The following is a 22,344-nucleotide window of genomic DNA, read 5'->3' as shown; positions in this document are numbered from 1 at the left end:
GTGCAACATTTCATCTCCCACGCAGGGCTGTGGAGACTATCACCAATTCCAAGGGACCAAAACTCTGGGAGATTAATTATGATTAATACCTTGCGTACTTTGGATTAGAGATCTCCTCCGTTATCACCTCATGCCTTAATTTAACCAAGCAAGACCATGTTAGAATTGACTTGCTGTACTTAGTAATCTAGCCACATGATATAGGTGAACATTTTGTAGAAATTGTGTTGCTCCAGCGTTAGAACTTTCGTAGATTTACATGCTTGAATCATTCCCCGTTGTCGATATGGGAGTCTGTGGTACCATATAAAAGAGGCCAAACTTATAGTTCAACCAATCAGACTGCCCTGACCTCTAGAACACTCCTGAGAGTTCCATTCCCTCAGATATTCTACCGCACTTCGCATTAGGGTGTCTCCACTGAGCTCTGTTGAGTTATTTGGATACTTTCTCAGAATATTTCCTATATTTTGGTGCTGTGGGAGGCTTTCCTGTTACCCACAGAGTTTACCATACAGATCTGACTAAGTCTTTATTTTAACATCATGTCAGATAAGAAGAAGAAGAGTCTCTTCAGGTCCTTCAATACCTGCAGTAAAAAGACTCCAATCTAAAGGCCCGCACCAAGATTGCATTTACTGGCCATACTTGGATCATTCTGCCAAGGACTATAAGGCATGTCATACCTTTTCATCCAAGACTTTAAAGGGTAGAGAAGGAAGGCTGCTAATCTGGCTTCAAAAGCTCAAAACTAGAAAGCAGGCAGTGTCGGAATCAGACAGTGAGGACTCCCTTTGGTCCTCTAAAAGATCTCATAAGAAAGAAGAGATCACCCAATTCTCGATCCTCCTTTGAGAAGCCAAGAAAAGCCTAAAAAAAAACACTCATAGGTCTTACAAAGGCCGCAGTCCTTCTAAATCTCCTCACAGATCAAAATAATCTTCTTTGAAAATGGACAAAAAAAGGAACCTTCTGCCTCCTCAGATAAGGCTAGAAGGTCATCCACTGAGCAGCCTAAACCACCTCCTAAAGTCAGTGACGCTTTAAAAAATCCTTCCTCAGCTCTGCCAGCGGACACATGGTCAACCAGCAGCCTACCGTTGATGAGAACATAGTTGCTGGCGCAGTCAACGACGAAGATGCATACGGCGGTTTCATCAACAAAGAACAGCTACAATATCTACGCTTTTCACTACCACCTTCTCAACGAACTCTCTGACTAGACCGTCGAAGCTGAAGATTTCCCTGATCTCATTGGCGAAGGCTCAGTCGACGTTGATAACCTTGCTGACAACGGTGGTACCGTTGATGACTACACCACTGATGACAGATAACAGATTAGCGACACCGTTGACAGAAAAGTTGGCAAAAAACAGAAAACAAGGTTATTAACTCCAAGATACACCTATCCAAGCAAGAGAACACCCCTGATATCAGCTCATCTCTTGGAGGAAGAAGAATCAGATGACGAAAGGCCCTTTGGGGTTGCGCGCAGAGCTGCATGTTCAATGCCAGGAAGAGGAGGCGGGCTATGATGCAGAATATAAACAGTATTATTATTCATTGCTGGTCCAGTATAAGCACCCCTACCAGGAGGAGATAGTTTGTCTACCTGGCTGTCTGGTTTCTGATTTGCAGTTCATGATTCCAGATTCTAGAAAACAGTTTCCACCTTCTACAGCTAATGCTCCACAGGCATCCATGCTAGCCAGATCACCGACTGCTCAACCATCCACTCCAGCACAAAGACCCAAGTCATTGCCTACCTCAGTAAGGCACACACCACAGACAGCCCTGCTCCAGGATCCTGAGGAAGGAGAGCTCCATGATGCCCAGACTGAATGGGATGACTACCTCTACCCTACCCTCATTCACAGGATAGGGAACCCGGAAAGGGCCCTTGGAGGGAAGAGGGGTCCTCACTAAAGTGGTTGGAGGGGATCCGTCCTCCCTGTTTAAAATATCTGAAGACAAAAGAGTATCCCTTCTGGACCTAGGCTGGTTCCTTCAAATAAGCAAAATGTAGGGGACACCAAGGATGTTTATGCCAAATATTTTGCCGACCCACTTTGGTAGGTGGGAATGGAAAGAGACCCCTTTCTTAATATAGCGCTCACTTCAATAGTAACATGCTTCATCATCGGGCTCACCCCAACATACAATTCCTCACCCACTCCTAAAGTATCCTTTATTAATGGAGTGGGAGGGAAGGTTGAAAAACAAAATTGTAGGGCTAGAGGATGTAACGGTCCTATAACCCTAAGTAAAGTAAAAAAAGTGTTGGCATTCAACTTGCATGTGTAATTTGAAGAAGTTATTTTGGAACAAGTAAAATACTTGCTGCTGTTTCTAAAAGGAATTACCCCACATGAACAGGGCTTCTGCTCCCATCGGTGGCATGAGCAGGATGCCTTGTAGTCACATATTCAGCATTTTCCTGGAGAAGCAGGGGAGCAGAGCACACAGTAGGTTGCAGACAGGGACTGACCAAGTTACGCCTCCATACACCAAATGGTCATAAGTGCTCCCTGAAATATGGGAAAATTCAGGAGTTGGGGTGAGCCCGATGATGAAGCATGTCACTATTAAAGTGAGTGAGGGCTATATTAGGAAAAGGGTCTCTTTCCCGTCCCACCCACCAAAGTGGGTCGGCAAAAATCTGGCGGAAACATCCTGTGTCCCCTACATTTTGCTTTCTTGATCTGGCGGGGCTGATAGATCGGTAAATTGGCTAGCTGTTTTGGGGAGGTAGGATCGCCAGCTATGGGCTGACATCGCCCCATAGACAGATCAGCTTCCGTAATAGGCAAACTGAAGAAAAAAAGATGTTGCAGGAAGGAGAGTGCACATCGGTAGAGATCATAGATTGTGCCATGGATATTGCCACGACTGCGTTTAGGCAGCTTGTGGTGCTCATAAGGCAAGGCTGGCTCAAAGCTACTTCCTTTAAGCCGGAGGTACAGAATAAAATCTTTGATCTTCCCTTTGATGGAGAGGCCTTGTTCAACAAGCATGTTGATGAAGCCCTTCAGGCAATAAAGACTGACACAGACACCCCAGAGGAAGAGGCATGCCTTCATCTAGGGGAGGCTACCAGCAATACCGGTATCCCTCTTGCACGTCTACCTCCCAGCAGGTTTGGCCATATGTCCTAAAACAACCACCTCAAGCGGCCTACAGCATGCCTCTGCCATGAGGAAGAGCAGCATGTGAGGGAAAGGATGGTGGTTGTCGCCAATGACCTGTCACAGTCACTGGCTACCCCTCCCAGACTAGGATAAAGAATATCCCAGTTCATCCGATATTGGCAACAAATAACATTGGACCAATACGTCCTAGACCTTGTTCAATTCGGCCACACCCTAAAATGTGTTCAGGACCCACCATCGAACCCACAGCACACTTCTATTCCCAAAACATCTGCACCTGCTGAAATTGGAGGTCAAGACCATGCTCCGGAAGGGGGGCGATATAGAGGGTCCCTCTTTCGCAAGGAAAGGGATTCTGTTTCTTCCCGATTTGCAAAAAGAGGAAGGAATGATGGCCTAGTCTGGATCTCAGAGATCTCAACAAGTATCTCAATAAAACCATGATTGCGCATGGGAACATTCTCCTACGTCTAAATCACGGAGATTACAAGTCAGTCCTCGACCTGTAGGATGCATACTTCCACATCACCATCCATCGTTCCCACAGGAGAGTCCTAAGGTTCAAAGTAGCCGGCAGCCACTACCAGTGTCTGGCTCCAGTAGCAGCCTTCTTAAGGAAACAAAAACACTAAGGGCCAGATGTACGACTATTTGCTTTTGCGACTCGCAAATTGCGAAAACATTGAGAGTTGCAATTTGCGAGTCGCAAAAGCAAATGTACAACAGTTGTTAGCGTTTCCCAATGGGGTCGCAAAAAGCGAGGCTCATGAATATTAATGAGCCACTCGCAATTTGCGACCCCATTGGGAATGGCTGGTCCTCCCAGGGATGGTTGCCTGCTGGGCTCAGCAGACATCCATGTCTGGGACTGCTTTTAAATAACGCATTTTTTTTTTACCCAGGGACCCCTTCCCATTTGCAAATTCTTTAGCACCTACTTGAAGTAGGTGGTAAATTGTGACTGCTTTGCGACCGCAATTGCGGTTGCAAAACAGTCATACATAGGGCTCGGACTCGCTATTAGGAAGGGACGCCCTTGAAACGCCCCTTCCTAATAGCAAGTCACAAATCTGAATAAGCAAGTCACAACTAAATTGCAACTCGCTAACGGGGGTTTGTACATGGCCCATGGGTTCCCGTTTGCGCATGCAAAAATACTTTGTACATCTGGACCTAAGTGTTCCTGTAATTAGACGACTGGCTTGTGAAGGCACATTCCGGTCAAGCAGCACAGACAGCAACAAACGCCTGCATATCCCTGTTCAACGAGCGGGGTCTCACTCTGAATTGTAAAACGTCAAGCCCACAACCATTAAGCAACACTAGATACTATAGCCAACAAGGCCTTCCCCACATCAGAAAGGCAAGAGAAACTAATGTTATTGGTAATGCCCATCCAATGAAAAAAGTCCCGGGAAAGCAAAACGAGATAGCTGACACTCTCAGCAGGCTGAGGTCATCCTGCCATGACCACATATTCTCATGGTGGGGAAAACCCAATCCCGACCTCTTTGCGAGCCCACAGAACACAAACTGCTGGTTCTTTGCAAGCTGGCATCACCATCCATGATCATGGGGGAATGCATTCTTGATGGTATGGTTCAGAATCTTTGCTTACGCCTTTTGCCCATTCCCCTGATTCCAAATGTCCTCATGAAGATCGAACCATGCAGAATGATATTGACAGTCCCAACGTAGCCTCGCCAACATTGATTTAAAGATTTCCTCCTGCTGTCTGAGAAACCTCATATCCATTTGAAGGTCTCACCTTATCACCTGACGATGAGCAAGAGCCAAATCCTGCACCCGAATCCTAATTCGCTCCACCTAGCGGCCTGGCTCCTGAGCTCAATGAGTTCACCTATCTAAGCATCCCTCTTGAATGTAGGGAGATACTTTCCAAAGCCTTAGCAGACCGTACCAACAAGACTTATTCTTACAAGTTGAAGAGGTTTTGTTTATGGCGTCAACAGGAACGGAAACATCCCTCTCTCCTCCTCAACTGAACGGATATTACCATACCTGTTGCAATTGGCACGTTCAGGTTTAGCTCATGCATTCATGAGAGTTCATCTGGCAGCAATTTCTCGATTTAGACAATCGTCCAAAACACCTTCATTATTGTCCTCCAGGATATTCAAACAGTTCCTTAAATAGGGTTTTAAGGAATTTTAGCCAGTCAGACCTCCGCCGCCATCTTGGCATTTGAACACGGTGCTATCACAGCTAATGGAGCACTCATTTGATCCCATTCACAGAGCACATTTAAAGCAGCTGTCCTGGAAGGTTGCTCTCCTTGCGGTCTTGATGTCCGCCAGACGAGTCTGTGTGGAACAAGCCCTCGCTATTAAGGAACCCTTCTTACAATTTAGAGCAGTCCGCATAATTCTATATACAAATCCAAAGTTAATCCCTAAAGGCCCCACGGGCTTCCACCTTAACGAGTCACAAATTTTAAAGACATTCTTTCCAAACCCTTCAACACCAGCTGAAAGGGCTCTCCATTCTGTGGATATCAAGTGATGCATCAAGTTCTACATTGACAGGACCAAGAACTTTCATAAGTCTAACCAGTTGTTCGTGTCTTACAGCGCAACACGGAAGGGGCAAGCCCATTCCAAAGAGAGCATGGATATCTGCTGCAATTCACTTCTGTCACCAAGCAGCAGCAAAACCGTTACAAACTTCTGTGCATGCTCACTCAACAAAGACTATTTCAACCTTTACAGCACTGTTTTCAGGTGTGCCACTCCAGGACATTTGCAGAGCAGCTACCTGGCAGAATATGCATACCTTTAAGCAACACTACTGCCTGGATTCCACTCATCAAGGAGATGTAGCATAGGAGAAGCGGTTCTAAGACATCTTTTCCGGTAAAGGTGAGCTACCTCTTGCTTCCCACCAACCTCTTACTAGTTCTGCACATTGCCTATAACATAATGTGTTTTCTGTCTTTATAGTATACTAAAATGCTTTCAGATGTTGGACAAAATATTATAAGATATGTACTATGTCTTTGTTTATTCTAGAATTGTATTCCTGACAACTCACAGTTCAATGTGCCTCACTATTGCTTTCTACTCTGATTCAAGGATTGGAATCTATGAAAGTTCCTAACACGGAGTAGGAAAATAAGTGTTCGAGGCATATGAGCTGTAGATCGTATACTTGTGCATAGATCACCATCTGGTGTTGGGCTTGGATGTTTGCACTTTGTTATTGTAGAAGTCTTTGGAGTCCCGAGATAGGTGACTCCTCCCTTGGTTAGTAGTGCGCATGGGCATTGACCATCTCCAGATTGTTTTTTTCCGCCATCGGGTTCGGATGTGAATTGCTGTGCTCCGGGTCGGTGTCGTATTCGATCCCCCTTCGACGCGCAAAGCTCTCATTGTTAGACGGTATTGTTTCGATTGCGATCTCCCTTGACACGCATCGAAAAACCAACTAACTCTTCGAGTCTGGTCGTCAACGTGGGCCGATCGACGCCATCAATCAGCATACGGAAAGGACTCCATTTAAAGAATGCAAGTGTGTGGCTAAATGCCCACACACAGATCTCCACGAGGGCTGTAACCTTTGTCTCTCTGCAGAACACGAGAGTCAGCACTGCCAGGCATGTGATTCTTTCAGGTCCAAGAAAACTATACGTGATCGCCGGGCTCGACGTCACAAAATGTCTAGATCAACCATTTTGGCGCCGGACAACATCTTCGATGCAGGCCCCGACGATCCAGAACCAAAGAAAGGAGATGAACAAGCCAGCGTCTCCGAAGTCGATGAATCGGACTCAGAAGACCACACGATTACTCCAGGTCAACGGAGCGCAAGTACCGGCATCGACGCCCCTGCCCCGAAAAAACACAAGGCACCGGTAACACATTCACCTTCGGGTCTGGGTCGACACTGTGACAATACTTCAGAAGCCCCGCCTCCGGGCCCGGCTCCGAAGTACACAAAGCCTTCAGGCAGCTCGGGATCAAGCCAGCCACACTACGGTATCGAGAAATCATCTTCGGCACCCAAGGTACCATCGACACCAGACTCTTCGGCACCGAAACAAAAAACCAAGGTACCGTCGACACCGGACACTTCGGCACCGAAACAGAGTCAACCCAAGGCTTCCAATCTGCAAAAAACATTCTAAATCTTCTGACTCAAACTCCACCTAAGCAGGAGGAGACTAAAACCCCACCTAAAGCTAAAGACGACAAGCCAAAACACCACTTGGAGCCTAAGTCCTCGGCGCCGAAAAAAGACAGTGTGTCAAAAGAACTGCTTTACCCAGATCCACCGGTTCCTAAGCACAAAACACTCCATATCGACCCCATTACCAGTCAGGTCACTTCTATACCACCTAAGAGGAGGAAATTGGACACCTCAAAGACACCTGAGATACCCATAAACAAAAAAGACTCAGCCACTTCACCTATGAGGCCTTTCTCTCCACCTCCACAGCTTCCAAACAGAATATTCTCTCCAGCACACTTTCCAGGGCCTCCTCTCTCACCTGCACCACAAGACGATGAGGAGGATATAGGGGGTGAGGATGAGGACATACCCACCACATGATAATGAGGATACTGACGATAACACCCACAGTATCCCACCTCATGACTCTTGGGATGATAATGTCCCAGATGTATATCCCTCTAGGCCATACCCTCCAGACGACAACATAGGGTTTGCGCACCTAATAAATAGAGCTACACTATACCATGGGGTTCATCTCCACTCAGACCCCTTAGAGGAAGATTTTTTATTAGGGACCTTCTCACAGCCTCAAAACTCAACAAATACACTCCTTATGCTAAAAGGGATGATTACACATGCCCCTGAGGTTTTTAAAGATCCTGTCAGGGCTAGAGTGCTCAATCCTAGAATTGAGAAAAAATATAAAGCAGCTCCAAGCGATCCAGCTTACATTAAGGGTCAACTCCCTCTGGATTCACTAGTAGTGGCAAATGCCCGTAAACAGGCAAATTCCCAAACCACAGGTAATGCCCCTTCGCCAGACAAAGAGTCTAAACTATTGGACGCATCCAGTAAATGGGTTGCGTTACAGGCGGCACATTTGTGGCGTATTGCTAACTCACAAGCTTTACTAGCAAGGTATGACAGGGCTCACTATGATGAGCTTGAAAAGTTCATGCAACATCTCCCAGACCAATATAAGACGAAGGCAAATGATCTCATACAAGAGGGAAAGTTAATCACAAATACCTCTATTAAATGTGCCCTGGATGCAGCAGATACAGTATCTCGCACAATTAACACAAGTGTGTTGCTACGCAGACATACGTGGTTACACATATCTGGTTTTAAGCAAGAGGTGCAGTCTACCATCCTTAATCAACCTTTAGATCAAGAACATTTGTTTGGACCCACTGTGGACTCATCTTTAGAAAACATGAAAAAGGACACAGACAAATCTATGGGGGCTCTACATGCAACAACTAGTAGAGGTTCCATTCGTCGCTCCTCTTATAGGGGGGTGGCTCCAAAACCATTGGCACAGAAAACACCTCTTCCACTTATAAAAGCCCCACTCAAACTTCCCCTAACAGAGGATATTTTAGAGGGACTTACAGAGGCAACAACAACAGAGTGAGAGGACGTGGTTCTAACACCCGCAACTCCCCCACCACAAAACAGTGACTTCCCTCCACTCCCCCCCAGACCACTCCACTACGGTCGGGGAAAGACTATCACAGTTCCTACCTGTCTGGAATTCCATCACCACAGACAGGTGGGTGAGACAAATTATCCAGTATGGTTACTGCCTGGAACTTACTTCTACCCCCCACATACCTCCCAGACAACGTCCAATGTCCGCAGAACATCTCACGCTTCTCAAGCAGGAGGTTCTCTCTCTCTTGCAAAAGCATGCAATAGAACTAGTTCCCCTACATCAGCAAGGTACAGGGGTTTACTCCCTTCATTTCCTCATTCCAAAAAAAGGACGGCACTCTCAGGCCAATATTAGACCTCAGACTTTTAAACCTCTACATACAGTCCGACCACTTCCACATGGTTACTCTACAACAGGTCCTCCCACTGCTTCAACAAGGAGACTTCCTTGCCACTCAAGATCTCAAGGACACCTACTTCCACATTCCTATTCACCCTGCTCACAGGAAATACCTACGGTTCGTAGTGGACGGCCAGCATTACCAGTTCAAAGTACTTCCATTCAGAGTCACAACAGCACCCAGAGTCTTCATAAAATGTCTTGCGGTGGTAGCAGCCCACTTAAGAAGACAACACATTCATGTGTTTTCTTACCTAGACGACTGGCTCATAAAAGGCAAGTCACGCAGCGATTGTGTACAACAAACACACAACACTATCCACCTGCTGCACAACTTAGGATTCACAATAAACCTCACCAAGTCACATCACCAACCGTTCCACACCCAACAGTATCTAGGTGCAACAATAGATACTTCCAAAGCCCTTGCATACCCCAATCCAGCCAGTATGCAAGCTCTCATAACAAAATTTCAACCGCAACACTCACTACCAGCTTGAGTGTTCATGCAGCTAATAGGGATGATGGCCTCTTGCATCTTAATTGTCCCTTACGCAAGACTACAGATGCGTCCATTACAGGAATGTCTAGCAAAACAATGGAACCAAGGTCAACTTACGGATCTGGTGTTGGTGAACAGCCGCACATATAGCTCTCTGCAATGGTGGAACACACAAAATCTTTCCAAAGGGCGGCCGTTCTTGGACCCGGTTCCACAAATAGTGCTAACAGCGGACGCATAGCTCACCGGCTGGGGAGATCATCTTTTAAACCATACCATTCAGGGTATGTGGACTACTCAACAAAGACTCCTCCACATCAATCACCTGGAGTTACTGGCCATATTTCTCACTCTAAAACCATTTCAGAAATATCTCGTAAGCAAAGCTGTCCTCGTCCGGACGGACAACATGACAGCAATGTACTATATACAAAAACAGGGGGGGGGGGGGGGGGGGGAGGGGGACACTACAGCTTTCACGCCTAGCACAAAGCATATGGAGATGGGCCTCACAGTATACGATCTACAGCTCATATGCCTTGAATGGAAAATGCTACTTACCAGTATGTATCTGTTCTTGGCATGTAGAGCTGTAGATCCGTATACGCCCACCCGCCTCCCCGGATACCTATATGTGTTGCAGTACTATCTTACTTAGATACATTACACATGGACATCTTTTTCTATTTCTTCCTAACTCCATCATCACCCTTTATGGTGAAAACAATCTGGAGATGGAGTCGATGCCCACGATCACTGCTAACCAAGGGAGGAGTCCCCTATCTCGTGACTACAAAGACTTCTACAATAACAAAGGGCAAACATCCGAGCCCAACACCAGATGGCGATCTATGCACAAGTATACGGTTCTACAGCTCTACATGCCAAGAACAGATGCATACTGGTAAGTAGCATTTTCCTACCTACTTGTAACTGTAGTTCTCCAGTATTGGAATTGTTCATAGATTCACATTGGATGCACCCTCCTCTCCTGAGAGGCTCACCTTTTCCTCCTCTAAGTGGTTCTCTGGCACTTGTGCTATGGAACGGAATGGGGGAATGGAACTCTCAGGAGTGCTCTAGAGGGGAAAACAGCCTGATTGTCTTAAATACAAGTTTCTTTTTTTTAAATAGATGAAGGTAGGCTGCAAAATTGAAGGGCCTATGGCCTCAATGCACTATCTTTAACAGTGGATTACCGGGGCTTCCCATCTAGACGACAGGGAATGATTCAAGCATGTGAATCTATGAAAGATTCCAGGACTGTAGGACCATAGTTACAGGTAAGTAACATTTTCTTCCAGGCCTACTTGTGAGTTTTTTCTATGCTCTTCTAATCTGAAGCGAGAACTTCTTACCTGTCCATGTCACAGATTATATTAAGCCTTCCATTTTGTACACATTGCCAGAAAAAGCATTCCATGTCACTTGCTAAGCAACCCTAATGTCTATCCTCTCTGATAATGAAAGCTGGATGGAGTACGATTTCAAAGATTTTCGGCGAGTCTGGCCTACACGATGCGAAAAACACAGACAGTGTTTACCTATGTGGCCTTTCTTCAGCACTTTGTATGCTTCGCCTTTGGCAAAGAGATGGCAGAGAATGCACTATCAGATTCAAACTGAGGGCCCTCAGAGACACTTCCATAACAGGAAAATGCAAGGAAAACGGAGGGACAAACACAACCAGAGAAGCACTGAGAGGTGGAGTTCCATTTCCTTGCACCTATCTCTTTACAAATGCTTGGGAAACCCCTAAAGAGGAGCAGCAAACCTATCGGAGAGAAGAGGTTGACTTACTAGGGAAGACAGTTCTTTTAAAATCTAATCTAAGGCAACCAGTACAAACAGGTAGAGGAACAGGTTGGAGGTAGGGATTTCTCCTGTATTCTGGCTTCTACATTTGTTTCCCATGTAAGCACCTTGTGTAGTTAGGTTGGTTGGAAATGGAGGGAGAGACTGAGAAGGAAAGGAAAAAGTTGGAAGTGTAGGAATTTCTCCTGACTTTATCATTCTGTATTCTTTCCCAGGAGAAACAATTCCAGGATAGTAAGTATTGATTATTTCCCAATGAAAGAAACACTGAAATCCACTAACTGTTTGTATTGGGAGGTATATTTACTGAGAACAAAAAAAGTTAGAATGTACTTTTAACTTGCTTAAAGCCTATATTGTATGAGACCTACTCACTCTTTTTAGGTGTTGATAAGAAAAAAACATGAATCATTTATTTAAGTCATGGTCCAGGAAATTAAAAAGTTGACGTCCCTGAATTACTCAAAATACTGCTCAAGAATATGCCTTTGAAATGTTATCTGACCAGAAGAAATGCACATTGTGTCGATAACCTCACCAAAATCAGAAAAGGGGACTATAACAGATATTAGAACATTGGAATGTTGGAAGGCGCATTGAGAACAATGGAGTACTCCAAGCTACTAATGGCCGGTAGGAGCCTGGAGCTCCAACTTCCAAAGTTGTCATTCACAGGTGTTGCTGTAAACAAAGACCTCACGGAGCCCGAGGAGATTCTACGTGAGGCCTTTGTTTTATTTGTTAGAACATTCTGCTCTCCAGTGGTGGAATGTTCTAATAGCCTCTGTAGCGGGCTATACCAGCATTAAAGTGCCGCTGCCTTGTTAAAGGCCCTCGGCTCTGGCCTTTAATGGCTAGTGTAGCCCGCTACGACAGGCTATAAGGCTATATTGCAGCCAAGTCTTTCAAAAACATGAAGACATCAGGTAATTCATCCGCTAGGGTAATTATTTGGAAAGAAAAGGCCTATATAATAGGAGAGCATCTTCCTCTGTATAGCCAAATAAGCAATATCAATTGGGTAGACAATGTAAAATCTTGTAACACAAGTACTTAAAACATGGCCAGGTGTGTAAAGAAATTACAGCTGCAGCCGGGGGGCGCTAGAGGGCGCCAGACCAACATGGCCGCACATCCGTGAGGCTCTCGCCCGCCGGGCGCTTTGAATCTCCATTAGCCCATCCTACGTCTATGGGACACGACTCTGACCAGCCCTATTTGATGGGCAGTGGACGCGGAACAGGTTCACCGACTTAAAGAACATTCTGGCCGGTGGTTCGCCAGCAAAGACCGCCGACGTCCCCCGCGGCCGCTGTGACTGCTCGGCTGATGCGAGGAGGCCGGCTGCCGCGCACACGCTGCAGCGGGGATCTGACGGGCGCGCTGGGCCGCGGCCGAGGCTGAAAGCAGATACCGGCGCCGGACGCTCCTGCGGTGGCTTCCCCCTGCCCATCGCCGACCTCCAGACATACCGGTAAGGCGAGGGTGAGCTGAGGCTCGGAGGGGGACGCGGAGCTGCGGGGCTGCCTTCGTGGGCCGAAGCATGCCTTGCGGAGCTGGCGGGGGGTGCCCCATCTAGCTCCGGACGGCCCTGGGTGCGGCGGGGGGTGCGTTATCTCTGCTGTTGATGCCCCCCCCCCCCCCCCCCACAGGGCGCGACACGAGGACTCCGCTGCTTGTCCTGGCTCTCCACTATAATATCAGTGCAGGAGGCACCTGATTGGGACTGCCCCCTGGGCTCGTGGCCCTTCTCCTGGCAAGAACTACTGCCTCTGACGCATGGTGGCTGTCTGTGGGCCCTCCGACTTACCAGCTTCGCAGGATTCGCAGGCTGGTCGCTGTTGGCGGTAGCCAGGGTGCAGCCCGGCTCTCTCCCTGCCATACACGTCCAGGCCCTAAATATATTGGTGGGCTGCTCCGTGTTGGGGATCGGGCTCCGAGGCCGGGGGCCGACCGACACTATGGGGAAGACGGATGCCAAACACGCCAAACAATCCCGGCTTCCATTCGAGGCTCCAACCAAAAAATCCCACGCCCCTCCGCCGGGAGACGATGATTCTGCGGGAGGCGGCACAGAGGAGGTGGATTGGAAAGCGCTCCTCCTGAACATGCAGACCAGCCTCACCTCCATTGACGCCAAGATCGATGGTATGTCGCGCCGCCTGGACTCAGTGGTGCATAGACTGGACCAGCACGAGGAGCGGTTTAAGGAGGCGGAACAGCGGGTCTCCGGGTTGGAAGATGGCGCAACGGTCACCACGTCCAAGGTATCGCAGCTGGAGCGATTGCTGAAGGTAATCGCTGACAAAAATGAGGATTTAGAGGCGAGATCGCGCCGAAACAATGTACGCCTTATTGGTCTGGCAGAGACTACCTCTGTGGGCAAGATGGAACTTTTCATCGAGAAGCTTCTCTCCGACCTTTTCGGCGCGGACGCCTTCTCTCCCCAGCTGGTGGTGGAACGGGCTCACCGCACCTTGGGCCCTCGCCCCGTGCCCGGAGCGCCCCCAAGACCTATAGTAATCTGTTTTTTGAATTACAGGGATCGGGACACCCTTCTACGACTCGCCAGAGAAAAACAACCAGTCCTCTTCGAAAATACCACGCTCTCCTTCTTTCCAGACTTTACACAATCTGTACAGGATGCACGTCGCAAATTTGTACAGGTCAAGAAACGACTGCATCAACATGGACTTCAATATTCCATGTTATACCCGGCCCGGCTACGGGTTGTCCATCATGGCAAGCCCCACATATTTCAGGATCCTGCCCAGGTTGAACTGTTTCTGAAAGACCACAAAACTGAACTGGCTCACTCCCCTTCCGGGAGTGCGCGATCCCGATCACCCACTTCTGCCCTTGACTGACTGGGGATCTCCAGCTGCCATTCAGCTCCGCTTATGTTACTCTTTTGATGTACACTTGTTTTGCCTCTGCCAGTTTTTCTGTGAAGTTAAATTGCTGCTCCATATGTGACTCTGTGCGCTCGCCGTTATGGTGGAGCTACCACCTATCAGTCCTTGCCCTCCCTTATTGTTTTTTGATGGTTCCTTGACGATGTTTTAACTTGATTGCGCCCTGGCACCAACCTCCCCCTCCCGTGTTTCTCCACTGGGTCTAGGCTCCGGGGGATAGCGGGTGCGATATCGGGGGAGTGGGATGGCGGGTCTGGACCCCTGGTGTCCCCCACTTGGGTGTTCCCCAATGAGTGAATGACAAAACATTGTAGGTTTGTGAGGGGTTGGGAAGATGCCCGGCATGATTGGGATGTCGGAGTGGGAGGGTGGGTTCTCGGGGATTCGTTACAAGTTTGTTGTTTTTTTTCAGCATGAACATTGCACGCATATTTGTTGATATAGCACAGTATGCCGCCCTTACTATCTGGCTGCATGTCTGGGACAGCCGCCGGGTGGATTTAGTGACCTGGGGTTCCCATGTCCAAAAACCTAGCGCACGCCACACACACTGAGCCAGGTGGGGGGGGGGGACTGCTCACCGCTATTTCTTGGAATGTCAGGGGATTGGGAGACCCGAGGAAGAGGCGGCGAATCTTGGGTGCTTTGGATAGACTGCATGTTCAGGTGGTCTTCCTACAGGAGACACATATGGACCCTCTCCGTAGGGGATCCTTTGCTGCTAGGTGGGCTGCTCACTCGATCTTTGCATCATACTCATCCTATGCAAGAGGCACTGCTATTCTCTTAAAACGCGGGGTTCCTTATGTTCCCCTGGGTACAGCCAAGGACACTGAGGGCCGATATTGTATAGCGTGGTGCAGCGTATAGCGCGATAGGCATCGAGACTATTACCCTGGCCTGCTCTTACGGTCCTAATTCCGATGACCCACGCAGTTTCATTGCTCTCTGGAACAAGATCTGTGAGGTAGGCTCCACGCACCTCATTTGGGGAGGTGACTTCAACGCTGTTTTAGACCCTGCCATGGATAGGTCCAACCCCTCTACTTGCCACTATGATAACACACACAAATACCTGAGGGACATATGCGACACTCAGGATGTCGTGGATACCTGGCGCCACTTACACCCGACCTCCATGGAGGGCACGCACTGGAATAATGCTTATGCCACATGGGCCAGACTAGATTACATCATGGTAAATAGGGCACTGGCCCCCTCCCTGGTTACTGTACAACACACAGGCCGCACATTCTCCAACCATTCTCCAGTGCTCGCCAAGTTCCGCCTACCAGACATAATGGGTAGATCCCCGACATGGCGACTTCAGCCCAATATCTTACTCGATGAACTGTTCCGATCCGAACTATGTCAAGAACTAGAAGACTTTCTTTCCCATAACAAGGGATCGGTAGACCACGTGGCCACCCTCTGGGAAGCACTGAAAGTCACGATTCGGGGAGTCTGCATCTCTAAGAGTTCCGGGGTGTTAAAGACCCTACGCGCCACACTACATAATTTAGAATCCACGCTACATACCCTGGAAACTAGTCCAGACTTTGCCGACAACACGGATGCGCAAGCGCAGTACCGTATGGCGATGTCAGAATACACTTCCACTGCTGACAGAGAGGTACGCTTCCGGGGCAAATACTTCAGGGCTCGGGCATACGGGGAGGGTGAACGTCCCGGTAGATCCCTTGCGAGCGCGGTGCGGCCGATGCGTGGCTCCAATTTTGTGTTAGAACTTAAGGGGGAAGAGGGGGTTCCCATACGCGACACACAGTCGCTCTTGGCGGCTTTCACTACACACTATTCTACACTTTACTCTTCCACCAGAGTTGGCGCGCTGGACATGGACGACTACCTGAGAGAGCTCACCCTGGGCTGGCTCTCGGATCGCCAGCGTGAGTTCTTGGCGGAACCCATAGGCCTGGACGAGATCAGAGATGCAATCAATCAGATGGCACCTGGAAAGGCCCCCGGTCTGGACGGGTTGCCCATGGATTTCTACAAGGCCTATATAGATATCCTAGCTCCGGTGCTCCGGGAAGTTTTTCTGGAGGCACATGAGTCTGGTGCGCTCCCCCCAACAATGCAGGAAGCGCTCATTACTTCTCTACTGAAACCGGGTAAACCGCCTCATTCTTGCGACTCTTACCGCCCTCTTTCTTTAATTAACTGCGACGCAAAAATTCTGGCCAAGGTTCTAGCCAACCGTTTACAGTTGTTACTGGGCGGTCTGGTGCTGTCGGATCAGGCTGGGTTTGTTCCTGGCAGAGCCACTTCCAATAATCTTCGGACGCTTTTCTCCATTATGCACAATGTAGACCCTGAATTGCCATTGGTGGCGGTCTTCTTGGACGCCACCAAGGCCTTTGACTCCCTGGAATGGGACTATCTGCACTGTATCCTGCGCAATATGGGATTCCCGCTGGATCGATATCCTGTATGACCGGCCGATCGCTAGGGTGGGGATAAATGGGCGGATATCGGAGGCTTTCGCGATCTCGCGGGGCACCCGTCAGGGGTGCCCACTATCCCCGTTATTGTTCGCGGTGGCGATGGAACCGCTGGCTGCCCGGCTCTGACAACATCACCGAGACAAGGCGTTGCGTTGTCTCCAGAGAGAGGTGCTAATCTCCTTATATGCGGATGACATCACACTATACATCCGGGATCCCGCCACTAACCTAAATCCCATCCTTCGGGAGTTTATTCGCTTCGCGGGTTTGTCTGGGGTTCATATTAACTGGGGCAAGTCCACTGTCTTTCCGCTTACCGCGTCTGCTCAGCCGTTCCAGCTGGAATACCCCTTACGCTGGGAGGAGGATGAAGTCAGATACCTAGGCATACTTCTCTCTCGTGATCGGGAGGAGTTGATGCGGCTGAATTATGGTCGCACCTTTGACCACATTCAGACCTGCGTGGCCAGGTGGATCACGCTGCCTCTCTCCCTCGCAGGCCGAGCCTCCCTCATCAAGATGGTGGTCCTTCCTAAGCTCCTCTACCTCTTCCTAAATATCCCCTATTACCCTGGCCGGTCCTTTTTTCAACTCCTGCGCTCTGAACTTATTTGACTGGTCTGGGGAGGAAAGAGGCCACGTCTCAGTTGGGAGACATTGACTCGTCCTTTCGTGCAGGGGGGGTTGGACCTGCCGAACTTTGAGCTGTACTATTACAGCGCACAAGCCCACTTCGTTCACCACTGGATCCACCCCACTCCCTTCTTACCACAGACAGCTGTGGAACACTGGCTGGCGGATCCTATCCCACTGACAGGGGCGATATTTAGTGCGCCAGAGACACGATCGACATATCGCACCACTATTTCCAGCTCCATTCTAGCGTGGCGATACATAGCGAAACTCACCGACACGACACTGCTCTATTCTCCATTGCTTCCCCTGGCATATCACCCCCTACTGCCCCTCTTACAAGAACAATTGTTTAAAAACTTTATGGCCAAATTCCATATCAAGACGTGGGGGGGATCTCTATCATGATGGCCTCTTCCGCTCCCTGACACATTTATTCAATGACACTGCCCCAACCTCCATGGACACATTCCTTTATATCAGGCTTCGTAGTGGTATCCGAGCACTGACGGGGGACTTCCCTAGCGAACCACCTATTTTAGAGCCCCTCCATCAACTACTCAAGGCTGTCACTCCTTCACACGCGGTCTCCACCCTATACCACTCATTACGCACTTCACCAGATTCCCTGCCTTGTAGGGCACGGGCCAAATGGGAGGAGGAATTGGGTCAGCCCATAGATGACGAGCTTTGGAGCTATTGTTGCTTGCAAACCGAACAAATCTCCTCCAGCAGTAGGTTTAGGGTGATTCACTATAAATTCCTACATCGGCTGTATTGTACTCCGGCGCACATGCACAGGGTGGGTCTCCGAGAGGAAGATCTCTGCTGGCGCTGCCATGCTCCCGCGGCAGATTTCCTTCATACGGCATGGGGATGCCGTGAATTAGCCACTTACTGGCAACATTTGTATTCCGGCATTTCAGAAATGATTGATGTCCCTCTTGTACCCTCTCCGACGCAGGCACTATTGGGCTACACCAAAACTATTAAGAAGCCGGTTCGTAGATTTGTCACTATCGCCCTCCTCATGGCTAAGAGACTCGTAGCCTGTAGATGGGGGAGGGGTAGAGCTCCCAAATTTAAGGATTGGATCAAAGACATGCTTCATTGTCAGGACAATGTGCTTCTATACGCAGAACTCCTCCCTTCCGCATCCCGGCCAATTGACATTTGGGGTCCCCTTCAAACGTATCTGTTGTCACACCCGCAGATATAACTCACTCTTCCCACCCCGTCAACATTAGATTTTCATGCAGTTCATTGTGAGGCTACACCCCAACTGAGGAGGCGGGAATTATTGGGATGTCACCACGCAACGAGACCTTGGTCCCCCTCTACCTCTCTTATTCTCCGGCATGGATGTATCTCATGGTACTGCTATGTTGCGCTGGGTGTTGGAAGGGAGGGGAGGGAGTAACATTACACAGTACTGAAAGTCGCCTTTACACGCCCGGGGTATACTACTATGAAACGATTACTGACTGCGAAGTCTTCCATGGTAGATATGACCTGTTCTTCGAGTTTGCCTCCTATTATCACTGTTTATATGCCGCAGCCGGCCCCTAGAGGGTTGTAGGCAGGCAGCTGTGTTCAACTCTAAACTCCACCTTCGTACCAGGCCGCCGGCCACTTGTTGGTTGTAGGCATGGGGCTGTGTAATGTGTAATCATGCTGAATAAAGGTTTTTGAAATACAAAAAAAAAAAAAAAAAAAAAAAAAATTACAGCTGCAACCTCAAACCAGGGCAGCTTGAGCAGCGCTGGCAGGATTGACTGGGAAAAGCAGACGTTTATTATTCACTTTGTGCAATTAAACCTGGACACTGCTGACAGGCCGTTCTACCTAGTAGTACCACTTTGGCATACACAAAGGGTTGATTTGCATTCAAAGCAGAAGTCATTAAGAGTGATGAAGTGGTAGACTCAAGGTGTAAGAAAGCACGGTTCAAAGATAATGTCCAGTTCACAAAAGCATCAGTTTTATATACACTGGAGGCGAACAATATAGAAAAAACCAAATTACAACAACTTACCCTGTCCTTCTATGATATTGCGAAGCACAAAGGTAGCACCAAGACCTGACCCTGATCGCTTAATGCATATTCCTACAAATCTGTTTATTTTTCCACTGGAATATGGGTCTGCCATGGTCACAGCCATAATGCTTCCTATTAGATGTAAAAGAAAGAAATATGTATTTAGAAAAAAAAAAACCTTAACAGGATTTTTATTTTTCTTTAAATCAACCGGACTGTGTACGAGAGTGTTTTACATAGTTAGGGGCACACATTCTTGGCAGCATCAACTAGAAATAGGTCGACCATCACTATGATTGGATTAGAACAGAAAATATCTTGCACCGTACAAGGATTAGGTCAGCGTTCAGAGCATTCACAATACCATTACAACATTCTTCTTCTGATGACCTTGCACCCAACACACTGCTCATACACTTGAGTTTGTCATTCTCAGACAGATGACATCAAACAGCCCCAAAAGTATCAAGGAATGTTCTCTTACTAGCCCTACATTTACCACTGTTTACAAATGTCTTCCTATCTGAACTCACAGAGGCCAACAAAACACTAATGGCATCACCATGCTCAAACTTGGAGCACGGAGGCACATCTAAACACCCGAATCACAGACTCTCACAATATTCCAATCTGGGGCAGAGAGGAACACTGAAAGACATGAAGGATATTGACCCTCACAATGTTACAAGCTCCGGCAGTGGGGTAGACAGAAAGGCATGAAGGATACTATCGGACTCTTTCAATGTCTCCAGCTGGCGCATGGAGGCAGACAGAAAGAGGGGAAGGATACGGAGTCGCACAATATTCCAGGCTGGAGCCGGGAGGCCTACAAAGACGTGAGGACTACAAAGACGTGAGGAATGCTTACACTCGCAATGTTTCAGACTGAAGCAGGAAGGCACACACAAAGGCGGTTAGGATATTGACTCTCTCAATGTCCCAGGCAGGCAGACAGAAAGGCATGAAGGACACAGACTTTCACAATGTATTGAGCTAGAGCAGGGATGCACACAGAAAGATGTAAAGGATACGGTGTCTCACAATGTTACTAACTGGAGCAGGGAGGCAGCAAGAAAGATATGAAGGATGCTGTTTTAAGCAGGAGCAGGGAGACAGACAGAAGAACATGAAAGATATGTTAAGCAGGAGTCTGGAGGTAGACAAAGACGTGAAAGATATGGACTCTCACAATGTTACAAGCCGGAGCAGGGGCACATGAAGGACACCCACTTAAGTTTTTATTTCAAGATTTGGAACTCATACGAGATCCACATGAGAAATAGTATAGAAAACGGGAATATAATGCAAGTATCACATACAGAAGAGTGGCAACAATCATACGTATGTAAAAAAACAGGTGAAAAATTGTAAAATACACCTATATTTAATTAAAATGGCGCAATAAAAGAGGTCTTTGGCAAGTAAAATTAGCTCCAATTCAATACAAATCTAAGAAACATTAAAAAATTAAAAAACTTGTATAAAAAACATTACATTAGATGAAAACGAACATTAAATGAAGGGCTTACATGCCGTTCTTGCGTGATATTTTAGAAACAGAGGTCTCACGAAGTTGCAGCAAAAAAGAAGCTATGCAGAACAAATACATGGTTCACACCCTATGCACCATAATTACAAAAGTTACATACATTATTCTTATCTACTGATTTGGACCAATTCGCAGTTAAGGCTTTTAGAGGTACAATATTTAAGCATAATGGAGCCCAAAAACATCTATGCCTGTAATCTATATTACATGTCAAATATTGTTGTAGTTTTCTCAGGATGGAAAAGTTTATCACATGAAATGTATCTCTACCACAACAATATTCAGAATCTAGACATAGGCTTAAATTGCAATAGGAATGCTTGTTAAAGGATTTGTAACTGTGTTTCTGGCCAAGAACATAAACATTCCTGAACAACTCAAACAAGCGAAATGTGAAATAAAATTCCTATAAAACAAAGCCTTCTTTTTCACTTTAAAGATCTTTATTCACATGCAATTTCTTAATGAATTCACCACATCACTTCTCTAAAGCCGAAAATCCCATCGTAGCACAACTACAAGACCATGTACAAAAGCACTCTTTAATCCGAATTCTAATTTTATTGCCTGGGTAGCATCACTTGTATAGAAACTGCAAACTTTCCTCATAATTTGCCCTTCCGTTTTGTCTAAGTCTAATTTCATCACATCAATTAGTTCTATAACGTACAATAAGGTAGAATGGTTTTTAACTCAATACACAGAGAGTAAATGAGCAAAATGCCTTCGACCAGCCACTTTATAAAAAGGGGTCATTCAGGCAGCTTGACATCATTTTCCCCAAAAACAGATAGGACTTGACTACCTCCAATTTTTTCTTTACTGAGGTACCAAGTATAATTGCGATATTTCTGGAATTTTTACCCTTGAAGATCAAATTTTACTTTGGGAGCACTAATTTTCAGGAAATGTGCATTAGCAAACTGCTGTGGAGATGTCTGTTCAAGCCCTTTGGACTTAAATCAAATATCAGAATGTAATCCGCATGTAACAAACAAACAAATTAATGAATCGCTAGAAATATTACCCAAATGGGAAGGCAAGTCAGAGTCATAAAGAGATATTTACATGGGGGAAAGAAGCCAGCCCTGTTTCCACCTGTTTTAGTGGGACTTACGGACAATAATCCCCGATACCCACACTTGACACTGGGTAGCAGAGTGTAAAACAACAATTAAGCATAACAAAGTCCTGGGCATACCACGTGTAAGCAGTTTTTTCCACAACTTTGAGTAGTCAACTCAGCCAAA

General features: G+C 47.3%; 1 protein-coding gene across 1 annotated transcript in view; it reads right to left on the bottom strand.

The window, feature by feature from the left end:
- The window catches only part of MRPL19 (mitochondrial ribosomal protein L19), a 51,094-nt gene that overhangs the window by 3,013 nt on the left and 25,737 nt on the right, over nucleotides 1-22,344 (bottom strand). Inside the window, exon 4 of the mRNA XM_085609157.1 lies at nucleotides 19,543-19,677. Coding sequence (XP_085465283.1) covers nucleotides 19,543-19,677 — 135 coding nt within the window. The remainder of the gene's footprint in view (nucleotides 1-19,542; nucleotides 19,678-22,344) is intronic.

Source organism: Triturus cristatus, chromosome 6 (genome assembly GCF_964204655.1).
Source record: "Triturus cristatus chromosome 6, aTriCri1.1, whole genome shotgun sequence".
NCBI classification, from domain to species: Eukaryota; Metazoa; Chordata; class Amphibia; order Caudata; family Salamandridae; genus Triturus; species Triturus cristatus.
This window is presented reverse-complemented; position numbering and strand designations above follow the sequence as displayed.